Source organism: Schistocerca serialis, chromosome 9, assembly GCF_023864345.2.
Source record: "Schistocerca serialis cubense isolate TAMUIC-IGC-003099 chromosome 9, iqSchSeri2.2, whole genome shotgun sequence".
Classification (NCBI taxonomy): domain Eukaryota; kingdom Metazoa; phylum Arthropoda; class Insecta; order Orthoptera; family Acrididae; genus Schistocerca; species Schistocerca serialis.
The window spans coordinates 277352202-277371544 of record NC_064646.1 but is presented as its reverse complement, the minus strand read 5'-3'; the positions used below and the strand labels follow the sequence as shown (position 1 = coordinate 277371544).

The window sequence follows — 19343 nt, the reverse complement described above, 5'->3', positions numbered from 1 at the left end:
GTTAATGCTTTAAGAGAAATTGTGAATATTATTGTACTAACCTAAGTTTCCCTTCTGCTTCACAGATCTCCTCCATGGTTCAGCGCCTCGATCTTTGGTGCAATGATGTTAGTGCAATGGAAACGCTCTTGGAAACACGTGCTCATGAATTTCTTACTTTGTAACAGCAGTGTTAATTGTTTTATAACAGTTTTGATTTCATTTGCTGAAATGTGTGTATGAATGAGAAGTGGAAATGTGTGATAAATCATCCATCTGTAACATTTTTCATAGAGTTTTAATGATTTCCTCCTCTGTCACTCCACCTGTATGCTAAAAAACTACTCCAATACATGTCATAATCTTTCTTGTGATAAGTTTGTCAGAAAATTAACTGTTGCTGACAAAGAGAGTTAGTAAATTTGCAAGTGTTTGTGTATTGAACTAGTTATTTTCCAGAAGGCCTCATAGTAAACACTAAAATTCCTTCTTCATGAGAATACATTTTACAAATTCTTACATTGTAAACATTTTAGGGAGAGCAGGTTACTAATAACAGGGATTGAGTTATTCCATAAGGTACCACCTTACTGTAAACACCATCATAAGCAAACTTTTTGAGTTCAGGGTAAACCTTCAAAAATTCATTGGATTGTTCTCTAAGATTGTCACCTTGCATCACATGAATATATGTACTTATTGCTTTCTGTATGTGTTACAAAACTTTGGTAAACTATTAGGTTATAATTAAAACCTTCATGTATGGTGGCATCCATGAGATGAAACTTAGGAGTTGGCATCATAGTTAGCATTTTGGCAAATATTTTATTTGTTCACCCATAATTGGTGAAATCAGTTTGTTCTGTGCCCATGTACAAAACATAAATTGTAAGCTATTCACTCTTATTTATTTTGTGTGTAATTCCTTGATTGGGTTGGAAGTATATGGGTACTATATTAGTGAAATCATTGCCCTTTCACAAACATATAAAAATAAACTAGGCATTTTTAATTATGTTTGCTAAAATCTTTTGCCTAGCCATAATTGGAATATTACAGACATGTCAAAATTTATGCCCATTCCTTGTCACCAACAAGACAATAAATATAGTCATTTGTACATTAAGCTCTGTTACATTAAGTTGCACAAAGTCAAATTAGTGTGTCACATTCATCTACTGAAACATTATTAGATTAAAACTCATACCGTAATAAATGGCACTTTGTATTGATCCAAATTGATTCTTTTCGCAATTTGGATGTGTTATGTGTCTTTCATTTTGATGTGATTATAATCCAGACACACATAGTGGAATCATGACAACACTACAGGTAATAATTACAAAAGTGCACTAATGTAATAGAAGCTGATTCTCAGGTGACGCCACCGCACAATAAAATGCTTTAGGAAATAAGGATTCTTTGATCTCCCCCCCCCCCCCCCCCTTTTTTTACTGCTACACTTTCATGCACTAAAGGAAGTTTCAGAAATACAAATATCCCAAAGGAATAGATTTTTAATTTTTTGTTTGGGGTAACCTTAAGAGGCGTAAGGCATTGTGAAGGAGGACCTTGACTATCTTTTGTCGCATCACCACCACTCCCCACAGCTGCCACAGTTTCTCAAGAAGCAGCACTATCTAAATGATGACCCAAAGTTCAGGCTTTATGTTAAATGCCAGTAAGTTTGTGAGCTAAAACTATTAAAAATAAGTTTTCTCTTTGGCACAGTTGTAATGGTTTAATAACCCAGTATTTTTACACATCATGGAACTTTACATTATTTGTCATATCTTATTAAGAGTGAATGTTTTCAGATGGTAATTGAACCCCTTTCTGTTATGTGCTGTCATATTGCTCATTAAAAGTGAAGACAGTGAAACATTTGAAAGATAGCTATTTATTGATACTTTTGCATATTATTTAAGTAATAAGTTATGCATAGTACTGAATCACTGTGATTAAAGTCCTTATTTTCTCTTCTAAAATGGATAGATAATATAAACAGTATTGACTAAAAGGCCTGGCTGCTTTTAAGAAACATACAAACTGCAGTACAAAATTAACCAAATCTTAAATTCCGTATTGAAAGGAAATACATTGTGATCTTAGGATCATCAGTCTCAAATAATCTCTCTGTCCTCACCACTGGTATCAGGACCATCATTTATCCACATGGAATTTGTTTGTTCATGAGAAATAATCACTTATAGATCAAGTGACATGGGTTCAACTTTTGTCTTGCCTCTGGTATTTGTCAAAGTTTGAAACAAAACTGTAGGTATTTTCTTCCGACTGAGGGAGTCAGATATTGTAGACAGATCTACAACAGAATATTTCTTGTTGTATTTCGTAAATACTTTTGAATGATAGGACACCACTCATGTAAAAAACAAAAGTGTTGAGCTGTCAATAGACTTGCACACACTAAAAGAGTGAGAACTTGCTAGATAAGGTGGGTAGACGGAGAGAGTCGGGAGGCAGGGAAAGGCATTGCGGATGGTAATTAGTCGCTCAGAGGGAAGCAGCCAGTTTGTGGAGGGCGAGGGGACAGCGGATTATTGGAGTTTGAGACCAGGGTGATTATGGGATTGAAGAATGTGTTGCAAAGATAAATCCCATCTGTATAGTTCAGAGAAGCTGCTGGTGGAGGGAAGGATCCAATTGGCCTGGACTGTGAAGCAGTCATTGAAATTGAACATGTTGTGCTCAGCTGTATGTTGTGCCACTGGGTGGTCAACTTTGTTCTTGGCAGCGGCCATTCAGCCTGGTGGACAGCAGATTGGTAGTCACAACAGCAGAAAAGGCTGAGCAGTATTTTTAGAAGAGATGGTGTATGACATGGCTGTTTTTGCATGGAGTTTGGCATCTGATAAGGTAAGATAGTCCTTTGAAAGAACTGAATAGGAAGTGTGGGAGGGGGAGGGGGGATCTTTATTAGGATGCCCCTCATTTCAGAGCATGATGAGAGGTAATGAAAGCCCGGATGAAGGATGTGGTTCAGTTTGATTCAGTCCCAAAATGAGGGACATCCTACCAAAGAACTTTCACACCTTCTTAAAGTGGTGGTCTGTTGACCACACAACATCCTAGTCCATCTCTGTGCTACTTCCAGTCTCAACCTGTTGCCACAGGGATCATTTCACCATGGTAGACAAAGGTGCAAGACCAGCCCAATCCATCCACTCAGTATTTCCTATTCCAGTCATGTCATAGGCTTATTCTACCACATTTGAGGTCGGACGCCACCTGTGAACGCAAGCGTGCCATGTATCATCTTAGCTTCAAACCGTGCACAGCTGTTTATGTCGGTAAGACCAGCTGTCCACCAGCATGAGTGGTCACTGCCAAACTGTTATCAAGAACAAGGTTGACCTTATGGTGGCACAACATGCAGCTGACCGTAATGTGCTAAATTTCAATGGCTGATTCACAACTTGTCATCTGGGTCCTGCCCTTCACCACCAGCTTCTCTAGACTCTAGATGCGTTAACCTTGAACACATACTTCACTCCCATAATCATGCTGGATTCAGTCTCTGGTAACCCACTGTCCCCACACCATACACTTAAGTTTCCCCTTCCTCCATCCTGTTACCTCCTTCCAGTTCACTCTGGAACATTTCAATCAGCATATTTGAATCTATTTTAGACTACTGGGGGAGAATTCTCTCTCTCAATGGGTACTGGTCCATACAAAGTATATTTCCTTACCTTTGATAAACTATTAACTACCACAGTTAAAAAACTATCTTCATTGAGTTAACTACAATAATGCAAATCATTAAGTGTACCCAGGATAACTTACATTGCTTTAACAACAAACACCAGTTGCCAGTCGGCCTCACTGCTGGGGTGGGGATTGTAATTATCAGCAACTACCATTAGTCAGAGTGGTATCAACATTCACAACACCCACCTGCCAGCTATGGTGAGACCCTGTTTGGTGGTGGCAGCAAATTGACAGTACTGGTTCAGCCTCATTGTTTGGGTGCAGGTAATTGGTGACTGCTTCATGGGGTCAGTGATTCTTCCACAACATTTCACAGGTCAGGCATATCTGCACCCGATTCTGTCCAGGGTCAGTGTAATGCCTATAAATGGCACAAGCTGCCGCTTGGGTTGTCAAGCTAAGAGGTACACCACAACTGTAAGATTTCTATACATGATGTATCTTAATTTAGTAGTGGCCACTTGGGTTGCCAAACTTAGAAGGGCTGCAAGTTGCAAGATTTGTACACTGTGTGCATCACAATTAATTATGGAAACTGACACAGGTGAAAGTGTAAGAGACAGAAGGGTTGGAGGGGGGGGGGGGGCTGCCAAATAAGGAGATCATGTGAAAAAAGTTCTTGGACCAGCCCTGACTCTGCTGGGAGACATGCCTTTGGTAGTACAGAGAGTAATGTGGCTACTGCATGATGATGCTGTAGCTTACTGTCATCTTGAGTGTGGAGCTGAAACACTAGCAAAGAGAGAACATTTCTCCTTGCCTGTTGTTCTTATGTTTGCTTTCAGTCATTAAAATCTACACCATCAAAGATCTTGTAGTTCCACATTCAATTGGGTGTACCTCCCTTGGAACATATAGGATCTTTTGTGCTCCATATCCTCTCAGGGATTGTTACTTGCAGTTTGTCTCTATTTTGTGAATCATTCTGCATAGAATTAAACAATCGAATATGATTCTAGTGATCATGTCGGAGACCACGCATTATAAAATTAAAACTTACTCTTGATAGTAATAAAACTCGGGCACTATAAAATTAAAACTTACCCTTGATAATAGAAGAATTGTAAATATACGTAAGAAATTCATACAGCACTGTCTGTGATTTTGCTATAGTTTCTTAATGTTTCATTTACTGTCAGATAGAATTTTTAGCTGAATGTATGAGGGAGTGTTCATGCTGTTCAAGCCCAAGGCGTGCTGGGCCTGGTGTTGACCTGCCAAGATATCAAACTTGTTGTTTTCCGTTGTGGTCTTCACACTGGTGGCTGGTTCATGACAAGACAGCGAACCAGGCCAGGCTGTGCCGATGATATACAGGATGTTTAATATTTCTGGCAGGAGCCAAATGGCATTATCTCAAGAAATTTTGCCTGTCATTCAGTGCTTGCCACAATATGACCATTATGAGATGTCATAATTTTCTCCAGTCAGTGAACCATTGCCACTACGAAGCACCACATTGATAAGAAAAAATTACTGAAAAATACGTTGACAAGAAGAACAAAGTACCTTTAATGAAGACACAGCAAGATCTTACTGACGACTACATTAATTAACTTTCTTGTGTGTCTCAGGAGTCCATCAAAGGAAAATGTGTAAAATGTTATGTATAAGAACTTGATGATAATGAATTGGAGAGTTCTTTAAAGGTCTACCTCAAAACAATGATTGGCACTAATTTATATTTCCTTATCTTTATGCACAATATTTCTTCTGCTGTTATACTCCTACGTAAATTTGCTTTCTTTCAAAAATTTTGTCTCAAATCTTCTGCAGCACATACTGAAATTTATCATGATTCATTCTGTAAAATTTTTCAGGAAAGTGTTTTTGTTCATGTAAAGAAAAAAGAAAGTCTGTTATGTATGGGATGAGTCTGTAGGCTAGTGTCTTCAGTGCTTCAAAACTTGTTGAGCCATTACACTGTCGAAACAATACAAAAAAAATAATACGATAACACAGATTGGCTGGCGACCTGCTTATGTGAGCTGTCAAAGAATGGGAATTCCCTTGCTGATGGGTCTCAGTTGCCCAAAAAAAAAAAAAAAAAATACACACACACACACACACACACACACACACACACACACACACACACACACACACACACCCCTACCTGCTGTAATCAATACTAATTCGTAACTTTTACAGTGTTCAAAGGTATGCTGAACCTGCCTATTAACCTGCCTATTCTGTGAACCTTCTCTGATGATCTCAATATTGACGAGAGGTTAAATCTTAATCTTCCGATCTTCCTTCCGTCTTTCTTTCTGTTAAAGTAGAACAAGTGAAATGGAAACTCCTTAGAGACAGAGCAGAGAATTTAAAATTGGCAAGTTGAGCTTAAGCGATTCGGGGAAAAGTACAGTGAAACGAAATGCAGTTCCACTTCCCTTGGGTTTCCATCTATGTACCATTGCCCACCTTCTTACCGTGGCTGTAGTGTTACTGTCTACCAAACCGGGGGCCCAGCAGGGGACTGGGTGTTGTGTGACCATCATCATTGACTCGCAAGTCGCCGAAGTGGCATCAACTAAAAAGGGCTCGCAGTACGGTGGCCGAACTTCCCTGAAGGGGGGCCTCCCGGCCGACAATGCCATATGATCATTTCCATTTTAGTACCATTCTTTGAAGTGGAGATAACGTTGATCTAAAGCAGATAACAATTTGCAACTTGTTATACTACAATCTCACAGAAATATGAAAGAGAGAAATTCAATAAGCACTGTCTTGCATAAATGTAGAAGTAGAAACAGCTATGAATGTGTAGTGATTCTAGAGTGTGTGTGTGTGTAGGGGGGGGGGGGGGGATGCTAACAGAATACCAGTACTTGCACTGTGTTACTGACTGGATGTGCAGCAGAAATGCATGTGCACGGGACCCTTGTTCATTGTGAACTGAGCAGGCTAGTGTGTGAACGATATTCTTCCCTCTGTGAGGATTAAACACTGCCATGAAATTTTATTTATTTTATGGCACTGATGATGAGATCCACACAAAGCAATCCCCCACCCCATAGTGTAGAGCACTGCAGAAAGAGGTTGACAAAGGTCGCGGCTGCTGACATGTTCTTCATGCAGTTGCTCATGACCAGCCATGCCTTGGTCGCCTGCGAGAAAGGACATGACTGGACTGTTTTTTCATGAAGAAGTGCAGTGATGGTGCCAACTCCAGTTCATGGGTCATGGTGGCAGAAAGGTTGGTTTTGGTGGTGACGAAAGTGGTCGTGCAGTATTATCCTTCTCTTCATGCGTGCTTGCTGGAGGCAGTTGTTTCCTAGACGCTGTGATAGTTAGGAAACTGTAGGCTGATAGCCTGGATAATTTCGCCTCTGGTTCAATGCCATTTGGTAGCTTATAGTGGCAAATGAACTGTCTGAACCGTTCTCAACCTGTCATTCCTCATGCAGTCCTTCAACAATGATTAAATTTTCCACCAATGTTACACTTATTTTGTTTGGCTTTGAATTGATGCACATTGAGGTTCGCCTCAAATGTGTTATTAGTGTTCTGAATATTTGATGTTCCATTGTGCCCCATGGTAAAATGAGTGTTGTCTTCTGTCTGAACAGCCCCTGCATCATCTGTGCTGGATGCATCTCCCAAAATTGAGGCAGGTTTGAGGCAATGTATGGAGACAATGACTGGCTTGCCATGTAGTAGTATGTTGAATGTATTGTCTCCTTATTTTAGTATCCTGATCCAATCCTTAACATCGTTGCTGCTGTGTTGGTCTGATTGTATTGTCTCATAAGTGACATACTTGCAGTGTGCTAGAGCGGTGGTTCTTAACCTATCTCAGCCCATTACCCCTGAACAAGATTGTGCAGAGACCAATACCCCAATAAAGTTTAGTGTCTAAATAAAGTTTACATTGGAAAAAAAAAGTTTGAACATATCTATTTTTAAAATTACAAGAAAAGTTCTACAAATAAAATTCTAATTTTTTGGTTGGTGTTATGCCAAACCAAGATATAATTGATGTCAGTGAGCTGGTCAGTATTGCTTATTTTTAATTTCCCCCCACCCTACCCTCTTCCCCCTCTTTGCCAATGCACACCGTAAATTGTGTTCAAAATTCAGTTGGTTCCTTGCTTTAGTCTTCATTGCCACCATAGTCACAAATGCAGTTTCACACCTGTAAGTTGTGCCAAATGGAATCCGTATTATTAAGGCTTTTTCTGGTAACAACAGGTACTCATCACCAATCTTTCTCCATAATGTTGCTAGTTCTGCTTTTGAGAAATCTATTTTGAGTGTGTCATCTTCATTTAGCCCAAGAAAATTTGCTTTGGGTTGAACTCCACTAACTGCAAAAAAATTTAAAAAAAATCCTTCATTTGCAAAAGATGGTCTTGAAACCCAAGTATTTACCACCTGCTGATTCTCCAATTCAGGAAAAGAGTTACTCATAAAATTTATTACTGTGATAAGTGCTGACTTATTTGAAGTGTTGCTTAATGTTATTTGCTATTGACATCGGATCACTATCAGTTTGGGGACAATTAAAGTGCATTGAACTTCTGTCCTGCATTGTGAAAGCTCCAGTCCACAAGGAAATCTCACAACTTTATCTTTCGCTGTCAAAATATTTACAATATTTCCTGGAAAATCGAGATTAATCATCCGAGAAATCTCAAAGGTATGCCACTTTGGAAATAAGTATATTATCTGTCATTTTGGTATGTTAAGTCTTTCTCCTTTTTTATTTCACACTTTCAGGAAACATAGCACTTTCTTGTTGAAGCTCAAGTGGTCTGACACCCTGCAAAGTTAGAACCATCATACTTCTTTCTATGTGGAACAAGATCACTTCAAATTTGACTCTAGCTTCTTTGCATAACTTTGAGAACTGCATTTGTTGCACTACCTCAGACATAGTATATCTTCACTGCATGAGTTAGTACATTTAGCACATTAAGTGGAAGTGTTTTCCATGTCAAAGCATGGAAGGTGCTCTGTCAGTACATACATCTACCAACTTTGACTCATGCATTTTATTTTCCTCAGGAAAATTCTTCACTGATTACAAACCATGTTCACCATGTGTAGTAGTGTCCAGTGATTCTGAGGACAAGTGTTATTGTTTCAGGCTGTCATCTTTTATGTACTTCACATTGACATGCAGCTGGAAACAAGGTGCAATGTCGGTTGATTCAACCAACTGCAGTGCAAAAAAAGATTTAATCTTATTTCATTGACTACTATGCCCCAATATCTAACCTCATGTCACTGATACTATTTCTGATAACGTTGTTAGAAATGAATATCTTATTTACCTGTTTCACATGTTACTCTCATAGAACTAGCTTTCCCGTATCTAGTAAGCGAGGCTTGAGGAGATCCTCTCTTGATGTACGAGGTTCCTCAGTTACAAATAATTTAGTATGAAGCTTCAGTACCAGCCTCTGCTGATTGGGGAAAACAGCCTGCTGAATCCATACGTGAACTCTTCAGTGCAGTTTCTTCCTGTTTGAAAAATTCAATGTTTTTTCCAGTGAATTCTGCATGATTTCTTCTAAAGTGGTATTTTAATTTGCTCGGTTTCAAACTATCTGCAGTTAGCACTTTACTGTTGATTTTTTTTTCAAATGCTTAAATGGAAATATTTAAGAGCAACACACACTCCATGAAGCATTTCTGAGGAAAAAAAAGCTATGAAAATTGTTAGCAAAGTACATAATGCAACTGATGTTTGCTATATTAATGAGTTTGGAGTTACCTGTTTCAGTTGCATTAATGCAATTTATATTTTACCATAAATGTTTCACCTCAGTTTGTTATGAAGTACCTCCAGCCTGAAGTAAATAGGTATATGAGGGCCAATCAAATGAAAGAAGACAGATATTATATAATGAGCATGACTTGAATGTTGGTAAGGCAGGTGTGTGTGTGTGTGTGTGTGTGTGTGTGTGTGTGTGTTTTTACTATGGAGGCCAGGGAGGAGGAACAGAAAGGTGCAGTTTGCGACTGCAGAAGGGGTGTCTGGAATGCTGCTTAAGGTGAACACAGTATATCATGCATGTAGGTGTTTCCATGGATTAAACGATTTTGAGGTCAGGTGAATTGAAAGGCAGCAGTTGACTGAGACAGGCTCATCGTGTCATAACCCCCTTTATGGTGGATCTTGCCATCTAGGCAGAGCATCTGAAGTTTCAGAAAATCTGTGTGCACTGGGTTCTCCAAAGCTTGATGGAGAAGCAGAAGTTGAACAGAACGTCAACATCACTGCAACACGTGGCATGCTGTCGCAATGAAGAATACCGTCTCCTGTCCATTGTGGGAGATGAAACACGATGTCATCATTTTTAGCCAGAGAGTAAGCATCAGAGCCAACAATGGAAGCACATGGATTCACCGCCACAAAAAAAATCCAGGGACATGCACACCAGTTCCAGAAAAGTCATAATGACCTCTCTCTTCGACTGCAATGGTCTTCTGCTGAGTGGCTTCCTGAACCATGGTACCACAGTTAATACACGGAGGTATATGGACAATTTGCAAAAACCGAGGCAGACCACTAAGTCCAAACTTTCAGGAATGTTGACATACTGAATCATCGTGTTGCAGGATAATGCCCGCCCACATTTTCCCAAAGTTGTGTCGAATACAGTGCAGAAGTATTGCTGGGGAGCCCTTACATACAGTCCCAATCCCTCCCCTCGTGATTCTCATATTTTTTTAGCTCTGACGAAAGGCGTTTGTGGTCATCAATTTGCTTTGGATGAAGAGGTGCATGTCTGGATACAATGATGCTTCTGTAGGCAACCAAAAACATTTTTCCATAACGGCATTGACCGTCTTGTCTCTCAGTGCTATAAATGTATTAACAGTTATGGCGATTACTTTTCCATATGTCCCATTATCATTTGACTGCCTCTTATAAATACATGCTGCTCATGTCGCATATTAGACAATGGAAAACGCAGGATATTTCAGAAAAGCTAGTGTTGATCAGAAGGATCAATTTGGTGCAGGCTGTGAAGCAGTCATTGAAATGTAGAATGTTATGTTGGGTGGTGTGATCAGGAACAGAGTGGTCCACCTTTTTCTCGGCCACAGATTGTCGGTAGCCATTCATTAGGATCCAGCTTGTTGGCTGTCATGCCTTTGTAAACTACAACACAGTCATTGCAGCTTAACTTGTGGGTCACTTGACTGGTTTCACAGGTCGCCCTGAATTTGATGGAAGTATTAATCCTATATCTTCAAACTGATCATTCGCGTGTTATTTCCCCTACCTTTCCTGTGCCAGATGAACTTGTATCTCATCCGACCAACCCCTCCCCACCTTCCAATGCCCCACTCTTCCTCCTCATCTCTGTTCCAGTTACTACTATCTTCAGCTAATCTAGTCATATCTGCTGTCCCCCGTCTTCAAACTTATCCACCTACAGACCCGCAACCCACATTAAAACCTTTTTATTAATTTTATCTTTGATCTCATTGTGTCTCCACGCCTATTACAGTTGGTTTTTGCCTTTCACTATGGCCTACTCCCTCAGATTTCATCATGTTTTCCCTTATTTCATTCTTTCTGTGATTTTTTTCCCACATGTTTGGGTGTATCTTTATGAATTTTTATGACATAATTCTACATTATTTACGTATGCATTTTTATCCACAACTATGGAGCCTTTCTCCCTCCATCTGCATCAAAAGAACTTCCTTATCCCTAGTCAGAACCCAGCTTCATATACTGTTCTCGTATTGTTGGTTGGCTCATGGAATCCCCCCAAATGGCCTTACCAACAAATTACCCGTCTCCGGCAGACACCTTTCCTTCCACAATGCCCACCATCTGTTCAGATTCTGCCAATTCTTAACCCACACCGACATAGTCCTGCAAAGCCATATCAAACAGGCCCAGACCTCCTCGCAATACCTTCTTTCCATCTGTAAAATTCTTCTGCTATGCAATCCCAAATTCCTGGATCCCAGAACGCATTAAAATTCATGTCCTCCAGGAACTAGAGCATCACTCAGACCGCCAACTCAAAAAATTCTCCATCCTGTTCACCACCTACTGCCTCCTTGGACTACCACTTCTACAACCACCTCCAAACCTTCCCCACTTCCCCTCATAGCTGACAAATCCTGTCTCACAAACCTTCTTTGCTTACCCCACCCTCAAAATCCCACTCCCACCACCACACAGAATCCAGAACCTAAACACACCTGAAACACAGTCATGAACCTCTCCTCTGCCTTTGCTCCGCAGAAGTATCAGTCCTTTCCAAAGACCTCACCTTTCGTCCCACTCCCAAATTCAATCATGCAGGACTTGTTAAAAGTGGAAACACTTTTTCACCACCAACCCTACCCATCAGACTCAACCAAAGACCAATGTTGAACCCTACCTGTCTCATTTCACTCTGCCAACCAACCATGATCCACCCCCATTGCCCCAATTCACCCCCTTTTAACTATCCAGAATTTCTTAACCTCGAACCTTGCCCCACCATAATTCCCCAAATCCCTCAACATGAAAACTAACCTTACATCCACAGAAAGAACTGCAATCCACTGCTTAAAGACTGGCCCTGACCATATAATCCTATCTGCAGACAAAGGCTGCAACATTGTTGCTTTGAAAGGCAAGGACTACCTGGCAGAAGGACTCCACCACCTTTTAGATTCATCCACCTAAAAATCCTGCCACAGTGATCCAATTCCAGGAATCAAGCAGGATCTCCTATCTCTCCTCAAATCCTTAGGCCCATCCCAGAACCTCTTCCCAGAATCCATCTCTCTCCCCACCCCTTGCACTCCCTGCACTTCTATCGTCTACATGCTTTCTAAAATCTGTAAACCCAACCACCCACAATGCCCCATTATGGACGGGTACTGTGCCAGTGAGAGTATCTCTGCTCTCATAGACCGACGCCTTCAATCTATTACCCAAAACCTACCCTACTATACAAAATATATCAACCATTTCCTCCTCTGACTCCACAGTTCCTGTTCCTGTTCCTTTACCACATGGTGCACTGCTCATCACTGTTGATGCCACTTCCCTTTGCTACTAACATCCCTAATGCCCACGGCCTTTCAGCTGTTGAATCCTACTTTTCCCAATGCCCGACAGGTTCCGGACTAACAACCTCTTTCCTAGTCATGATGCCCAACTATATCCTAACCCACAATTACTACTCCTTTGAAGGCATTACCTACAAACAAATCTGGCATAAAGCTATAAGCACAAACATGGCACTATCCTATGCCAACCTATTCATGGACTATACCCAGAACCCCAGATCTGTCACCTGGTTCAGATGATGCTTTCATGATCTGGATTGAGGGTGAGGACACCCTATCCACATTCCTGCAGAACCTCAACATCATCTTCCCCAGTCGCTTCACCTGATCCTACTCAATCCAACAAGCAGCCTTCCTCAGTGTTGACCCCACTTCAAATATGGCTACATCAGTACCTCTGTCCATATCACACCTACCAACCACCAGCAATACTCAACTTTGACAGATACCACCCATTCCATACCAAGAAGTCCCTTCCACACAGTCTAGTCATTCTGGCTATTGCATCTGTAGTGACAAGCAGTCCCTCTTAAAAAAATACTGGGTGTCTCAGTGATGCCTTCATGGACCGTAATTACTCTTCCAACATGGTACAAAAACAGATCTCCTATGTCTTATCTTTCCAGTCACCAACCATCTCCTGAAGTCCCGCCGTGCAGCCACAGAGGAGCACTCCCCTCATGCCTTTGTACTACCTAGGACTGGAGCAACTGAACTGCATTCCTTGCCAGGGTTTTGACTCCCCCTCGTCATGACCTGAAATGAGAAATGTCCCACCCACTATCCTTCGCATCGCTCCCGCAGTGGTATTCTGCTGCCCACTGAACCTACATAATATCCTCACCAATCCGTGCATAGCCCCTGCTCCCAACTGCTTGCCTCATGGCTCATATCCCTGTAACAGACCTAGATAGAAGACCTGTCCCATACATCCTCTCACCAACAACTATTCCAGTCCAGTCACAAACATCATCTATCCCATCAGGGCTACCTGTGAAACTAGTCATGTGACCCACAAGTTAAGCTGCAACCACTGTGCTGCATTTTATGTGGGTGTGAAAACCAACAAGGTGTCTGTTCTAATGAATGGCCACCGAAAAACTGAGGCCAAGAAACAGCTGGACCACGCTGTTGCTGAGCACACTGCCCGACACAACATTTTTCATTTTGATGACTACTTCACAGCCCATGCCATGTGAATCCTTCTGACCAAACCAGATTTTTTGAACTGTACTGATGGGAACTCTCTCTGCAATATATCCTATGTTCCTGTAGCTTTCCTGGCCTCAACTTCATTAGTCCTTGCCCTTACCCACCTAGCCCTTTCCTTGTTCCCATTCAAGCCCTACACAGCCCTTTATTTTACCAATGCACCCAATCTTTTTACTTCTCTCCTTTTCTGCAACCCCTCCCCTCTCCTCCACCCTCCATCTAACCTCTCGACTGCACCTCGCTGCACTACCCTCTCTCCGTCTCATCCCTGCTCACTCCCACAAGCAGCACTTTACTGCCTCCCACCCCTACCCTGCTATCCCTCCGCCCCCCCCTAACCCAGCCTTCTCCTTAATCCCACCGACTGGTTGCCTCTCCCATCATGCACTGCTGCTTGCAGTCTGTTTCCAGAGACTGTGGTATATATGTGTGTGTGTTGTTTATTTTCGACAGAGGCCTTGGTGACTGAAAGCTCTTTCCAACAGTCTTTTTATTTTCCCTATCTGTGACTCACCATCTCCGCTATATCATGAGTAGCAAGTACCCATTTCATAATCATTTCATATATTTGTATCCATATGGACATAATAAGGAGTTTTGCTATTTGGGGAGTAAAATAACTGATGATGGTCGAAGTAGAGAGGATATAAAACGTAGACTGGCAATGGCAAGGAAAGCGTTTCCGAAGAAGATAAATTTGTTAACGTCGAGTATAGATTTAAATGTCAGGAAGTCGTTTCTGAAAGTATTTGTATGGAGTGTAGCCATGTATGGAAGTGAAACATGGACGATAAATAGTTTGGACAAGAAGAGAATAGAAGCTTTTGAACTGTGGTGCTACAGAAAAATGCTGAAGATTAGATGGGTAGATCACATAACTAAAGAGGAGGTATTGAATAGGATTGGGGAGAAGAGAAATTTGTGGCACAACTTGACTAGTAGAAGGGATCGGTTGGTAGGACATGTTCTGAGGCATCAAGGGATCACCAATTTAGTATTGGAGGGCAGCGTGGAGGGTAAAAATCGTAGAGGGAGACCAAGAGATGAATACACTAAGCAGATTCAGAAGGATTTAGGTTGCAGTAGTTACTGGGAGATGAAGCAGCTTGCACAGGATAGAGTAGCATGGAGAGCTGCATCAAACCAGTCTCAGGACTGAAGACCACAACAACATGGACATAATCTCAAAATCTTCCATATAGCATTGCTCTACTTCGTTCATTGTAAATTTAACACTGATTTAACATTTAAGTCAATTAAATAAAAATTTAAAATTGCACAGTGTGTTGCCCGTCAAAAGAAAGAAAAGACTAGATCAAGGTAGCTTCACCATGATGATGTCTGAGAAACTGAGAGATGGTGATAATGAAAGTGTATGTTGCAGTGGCATTAAGTCTGATAGGCACTGGAATGCAAAGGTGCAGCTCATTGTCACAGAACTGTGCCTGGACTGCAACTCTAGTGAGTCCACAACATTGTGATTTGAGTCCATGATGCTGCATGCTGAATCCGGTGCTTGCAGGTCAGTAATCCTACTTGAAATGAGATTCTCAGACTTAAAAATGTTGCAGAACATTGCTAGTGTGGATGTGTGCCAGCGACAGGTGAACAGGTTTGAAAGTATAGATCTGTTTGCGCAACATTTATTTTGGTTTGAAGCACATGTGGAATTCATTTCTGTTCTTACTGTACAGAAACGTTAAGATTGTAACTTCTATAATTTTTTACCCATTAGTTGGTACTAAAATAGTAAACATTTAGCTACCCTTCTCCTGTTTCTTGTCTAACAATCTGAAATATATTGAGAAGGTAGTGAAATTGGAGGCACCAACAGTGCATTCCATTCATTTGTCCATTGACTTACTTGGTGAGTGAACTACTGATGAAACAAGAACAGTGAGTAAGCCGGTAACTCAGTGGAGCCAGTAATGGATGTGCCTCACCAAGGCTGTAGCCAGCTGCGGCTAGTTCTCATCAATGACAGTGCACAAATTTCAAATAATGTTGTTAAAACATTTAACGTATCCTCCGCTGCATCCATCGGGCATTAATGCTTATACTTAACAGTTTTAGAATTAATTACCTATCTAAAAATTACAAGTTGAACAAGTTAATAACAATGAACTTTTGAAACAATTTAGTTTTGTAACTAAACAACAGTAAACCCTTCCTGTGTTTACTCCCAGAAAATTTTATTTCGCCCCTCAGGGAGTAAATACTATCAGATAGGGAATGATTGCTCTGGAGCCTCCTGCAAAAAATTGTTTGGTGAGCTGCATGTCGGGGGCAGCAGTATTCCTATTCATGCAACATGTTTCACTCTCCAGATTACAGCTAGTAGCTCCATAGTTGCCTGTGGTTGTACTTGGGAGATAAAATTTGAACGTAAAAAGTTGAGCAGCTTGCCATATAAAATCTCTGCCAAAGAGGCTTCAAAATCTTCCCTTAATGCAGAACAAACCGAGAGTAAGTACTCAGTCAATTGGTCCCCATGACATGTAAGTCCTGTCCTGAGTGTTCGATGCCAGTGTTGCACCAGTCCTTTGCTCTGTTGTGCAGTAGCACTGAACACCGCAAAGGTTACATAGTTCAGAAAACAGTATGGGGTCAAAGTGGTGCCCCTGGTCAGTAGAGATGGATGCTGGGTAGCCAGAATGTGATGTCCACAGGTGTACCCCTGCCAGTGCAAGCTATCAAAGATAGGCTTCCTCATGTTTAGCAGGACTAGTGGGTTTAAGCATTGTTGTGAAATATCACAGCACAGTTACAGGATGGTGCGCCACTGTAGTTTCAAACCGCGGTGTCTGCCTTGGGTGGCAATTTCAGGGGTCACCAAATCCATATTCTTGAAGAAAATAACCCTGTTTCGCAAAGCGCCTAGCTTACAGCGCACGGGGTCTATCAGTTATTCATCTCCTTTTACACTCATCCTAGTTGGTTTTGACCATTTTTGAACACATTCTAAGTTTATTTCTGAATGACTCAAGTTTATTTTTGTATGCGTGCATAGTGTATGTGATGTCTCTGCCAGGGGAATCCCCGTCCCATCAAGAAATGAAAAACCTTCCCGCAGACAAAAAGGGTGGGGCTATAAGAGATGAGCCGAATAAACCTGGTCAGGTGAATGCCAATTGCTGTTTGTTTATGTGATTGATTGGGTGTGCAAAATGATCATTGTTGTTATAATTATTACTGAAATCCATAGATTCAGATTACCAGAGTGGGAATAAATGACTAGCAGGTAAGAAAGATTACACATTATCTTCTCGGTGTATCCAAGAAAATTAAATTTTGAAAGGAAATTTTTGCCAGAACTTCTATTCTCGGAATAACATGGAAAATGCATTGTACAAACATGTAATAATGCCTAACTGGAGAATAAATGTAGGATAACTGAACTGGTGATTCTGCTGGGTTATCAAAGTTAACTGGAGAGTAAGTTTTGACAATGGCAGGAACAGTTACAGAATTAGTGATGACAAGATTGTTTGTTAGAATGGGGAAGGAGAAGAAATGGGGAGGTCACACAACGTATATGGAAGGATATGACAATTCCAAATTTACATAAAAATTTTGTACTACTGATTCTCGGTCTCATGCTTGAGACAGTGGAGTATAAGAATGAAATGTGAAACTATTTCCTAACATAACATAACACTTTTTGTTTGTAGTGGGCCTAATAGGCATGCGTGTACAGGTACGGCTGCCCATGGAGCTTCAACACGATACCACATTTCATCAAGAGTAGTGACTGACGTATTGTGACGAGCCAGTTGCTCGGCCACCATTGACCAGACGTTTTCAGTTGGTGAGAGATCTGGAGAATGTGCTGGCCAGGGCAGCAGTCGAACATTTTCTGTATCCAGAAAGGCCCGTACAGGACCTGCAACATGCGCTCGTGAATTACCCTGCTGAAATGTAGTGTTTCGCAGGGATCGAATGAAGGGTAGAGTCACGGGTCGTAACACATCTGAAATGTAACGTCCACAGTTCAAAGTGCCGCCAATGCGAACAAGAGGTGACTGAAACGTGTAACCAATGGCACCCCGTATTATCACGCCGGGTGATACGCCAGTATGGCGACGACGAATACACGCTTCCAATGTGCGTTCACCGCGATGTCGCCAAACACGGATGTGACCATCATGATGCTGTAAACAGAACCTGGATTCATCCGAAAAAATGACGTTTTGCCATTCGTCAAGGGTAACCGCAGCCATGTTCTCCGAGCTGTATTCATCTCTTGGTCTCCCTCTACGATTTTTACCCTCCACGCTACCCTCCAATACTAAATTGGTGATCCCTTGATGCCTCAGAACATGTCCTACCAACCGATCCCTTCTTCTTGTAAAGTTGTGCCACAAACTCCTCTTCTCCCCAATTCCATTCAATACCTACTCATTAGTTATGTGATCTACCCATCTAATCTTCAGCATTCTTCTGTAGCACCATATTTCGAAAGCTTCTATTCTCTTCTTGTCCAAACTATTTATTGTCCATGTTTCACTTCCATACATGGCTACACTCCACACAAATACTTTCAGAAGCGACTTCCTGACATTTAAATCTATACTCGATGTTAACAAATTTCTCTTCTTCAGAAACGCTTTCCTTGCCATTGCCAGTCTACATTTTACACCCTCTCTACTTTGACCATCATCAGTTATTTTCCTCCCCAAATAGCAAAACTCCTTTACTACTTTAAGAGTGTCATTTCCTAATCTAATTCCTTCAGCATCACCCGGCTTAAATCGACTACATTCCATTATCCTCGTTTTGCTTTTGTTGATGTTCATCTTATATCCTCCTTTCAAGACACTGTCCATTCCGTTCAACTGCTCTTCCAAGTCCTTTGCTGTCTCTGACAGAATTCCAATGTCATTGGCGAACCTCAAAGTTTTTATTTCTTCTCTATGGATTTTAATAGCTACTCCAAAGTTTTCTTTTGTTTCCCTTACTGCTTGCTCAATATACAGATTGAATAACATCGGGGAGAGGCTACAATCCTATCTCGCTCCCTTCCCAACCACTGCTTCCCTTTCATGCCCCTCGACTGTTATAACTGTCATCTGGTGTCTGTACAAATTGTAAATAGCCTTTCGCTCCTTGTTTTTTATCCCTGCCACCTTTAGAATTTGAAAGAGAGTATTCCAGTCAACATTGTCAAAAGCTTTCTCTAAGTCTACAAATGCTAGAAACGTAGGTTTGCCTTTCCTTAATATTTCTTCTAAGATAAGCTGTAGGGTCAGTATTGCCTCAAGTGTTCCAATATTTTTACGGAATCCAAACTGATCTTCCCCGAGCTCGGCTTCTACCAGTTTTTCCATTCGTCTTTAAAGAATTCGTGTTAGTATTATACAGCTGTGACTTATTAAACTAAT

General features: G+C 41.2%; 1 protein-coding gene across 1 annotated transcript in view; it reads left to right on the top strand.

Moving 5' to 3' along the window:
* The window catches only part of LOC126418991 (26S proteasome non-ATPase regulatory subunit 13), a 36056-nt gene extending 35790 nt beyond the window's left edge, over positions 1-266 (top strand). The window contains exon 7 of the mRNA XM_050086038.1: positions 66-266. Coding sequence (XP_049941995.1) covers positions 66-164 — 99 coding nt within the window. The 3' untranslated portion in view covers positions 165-266. The remainder of the gene's footprint in view (positions 1-65) is intronic.
* The last annotated feature ends 19077 nt before the right edge of the window (positions 267-19343 follow it).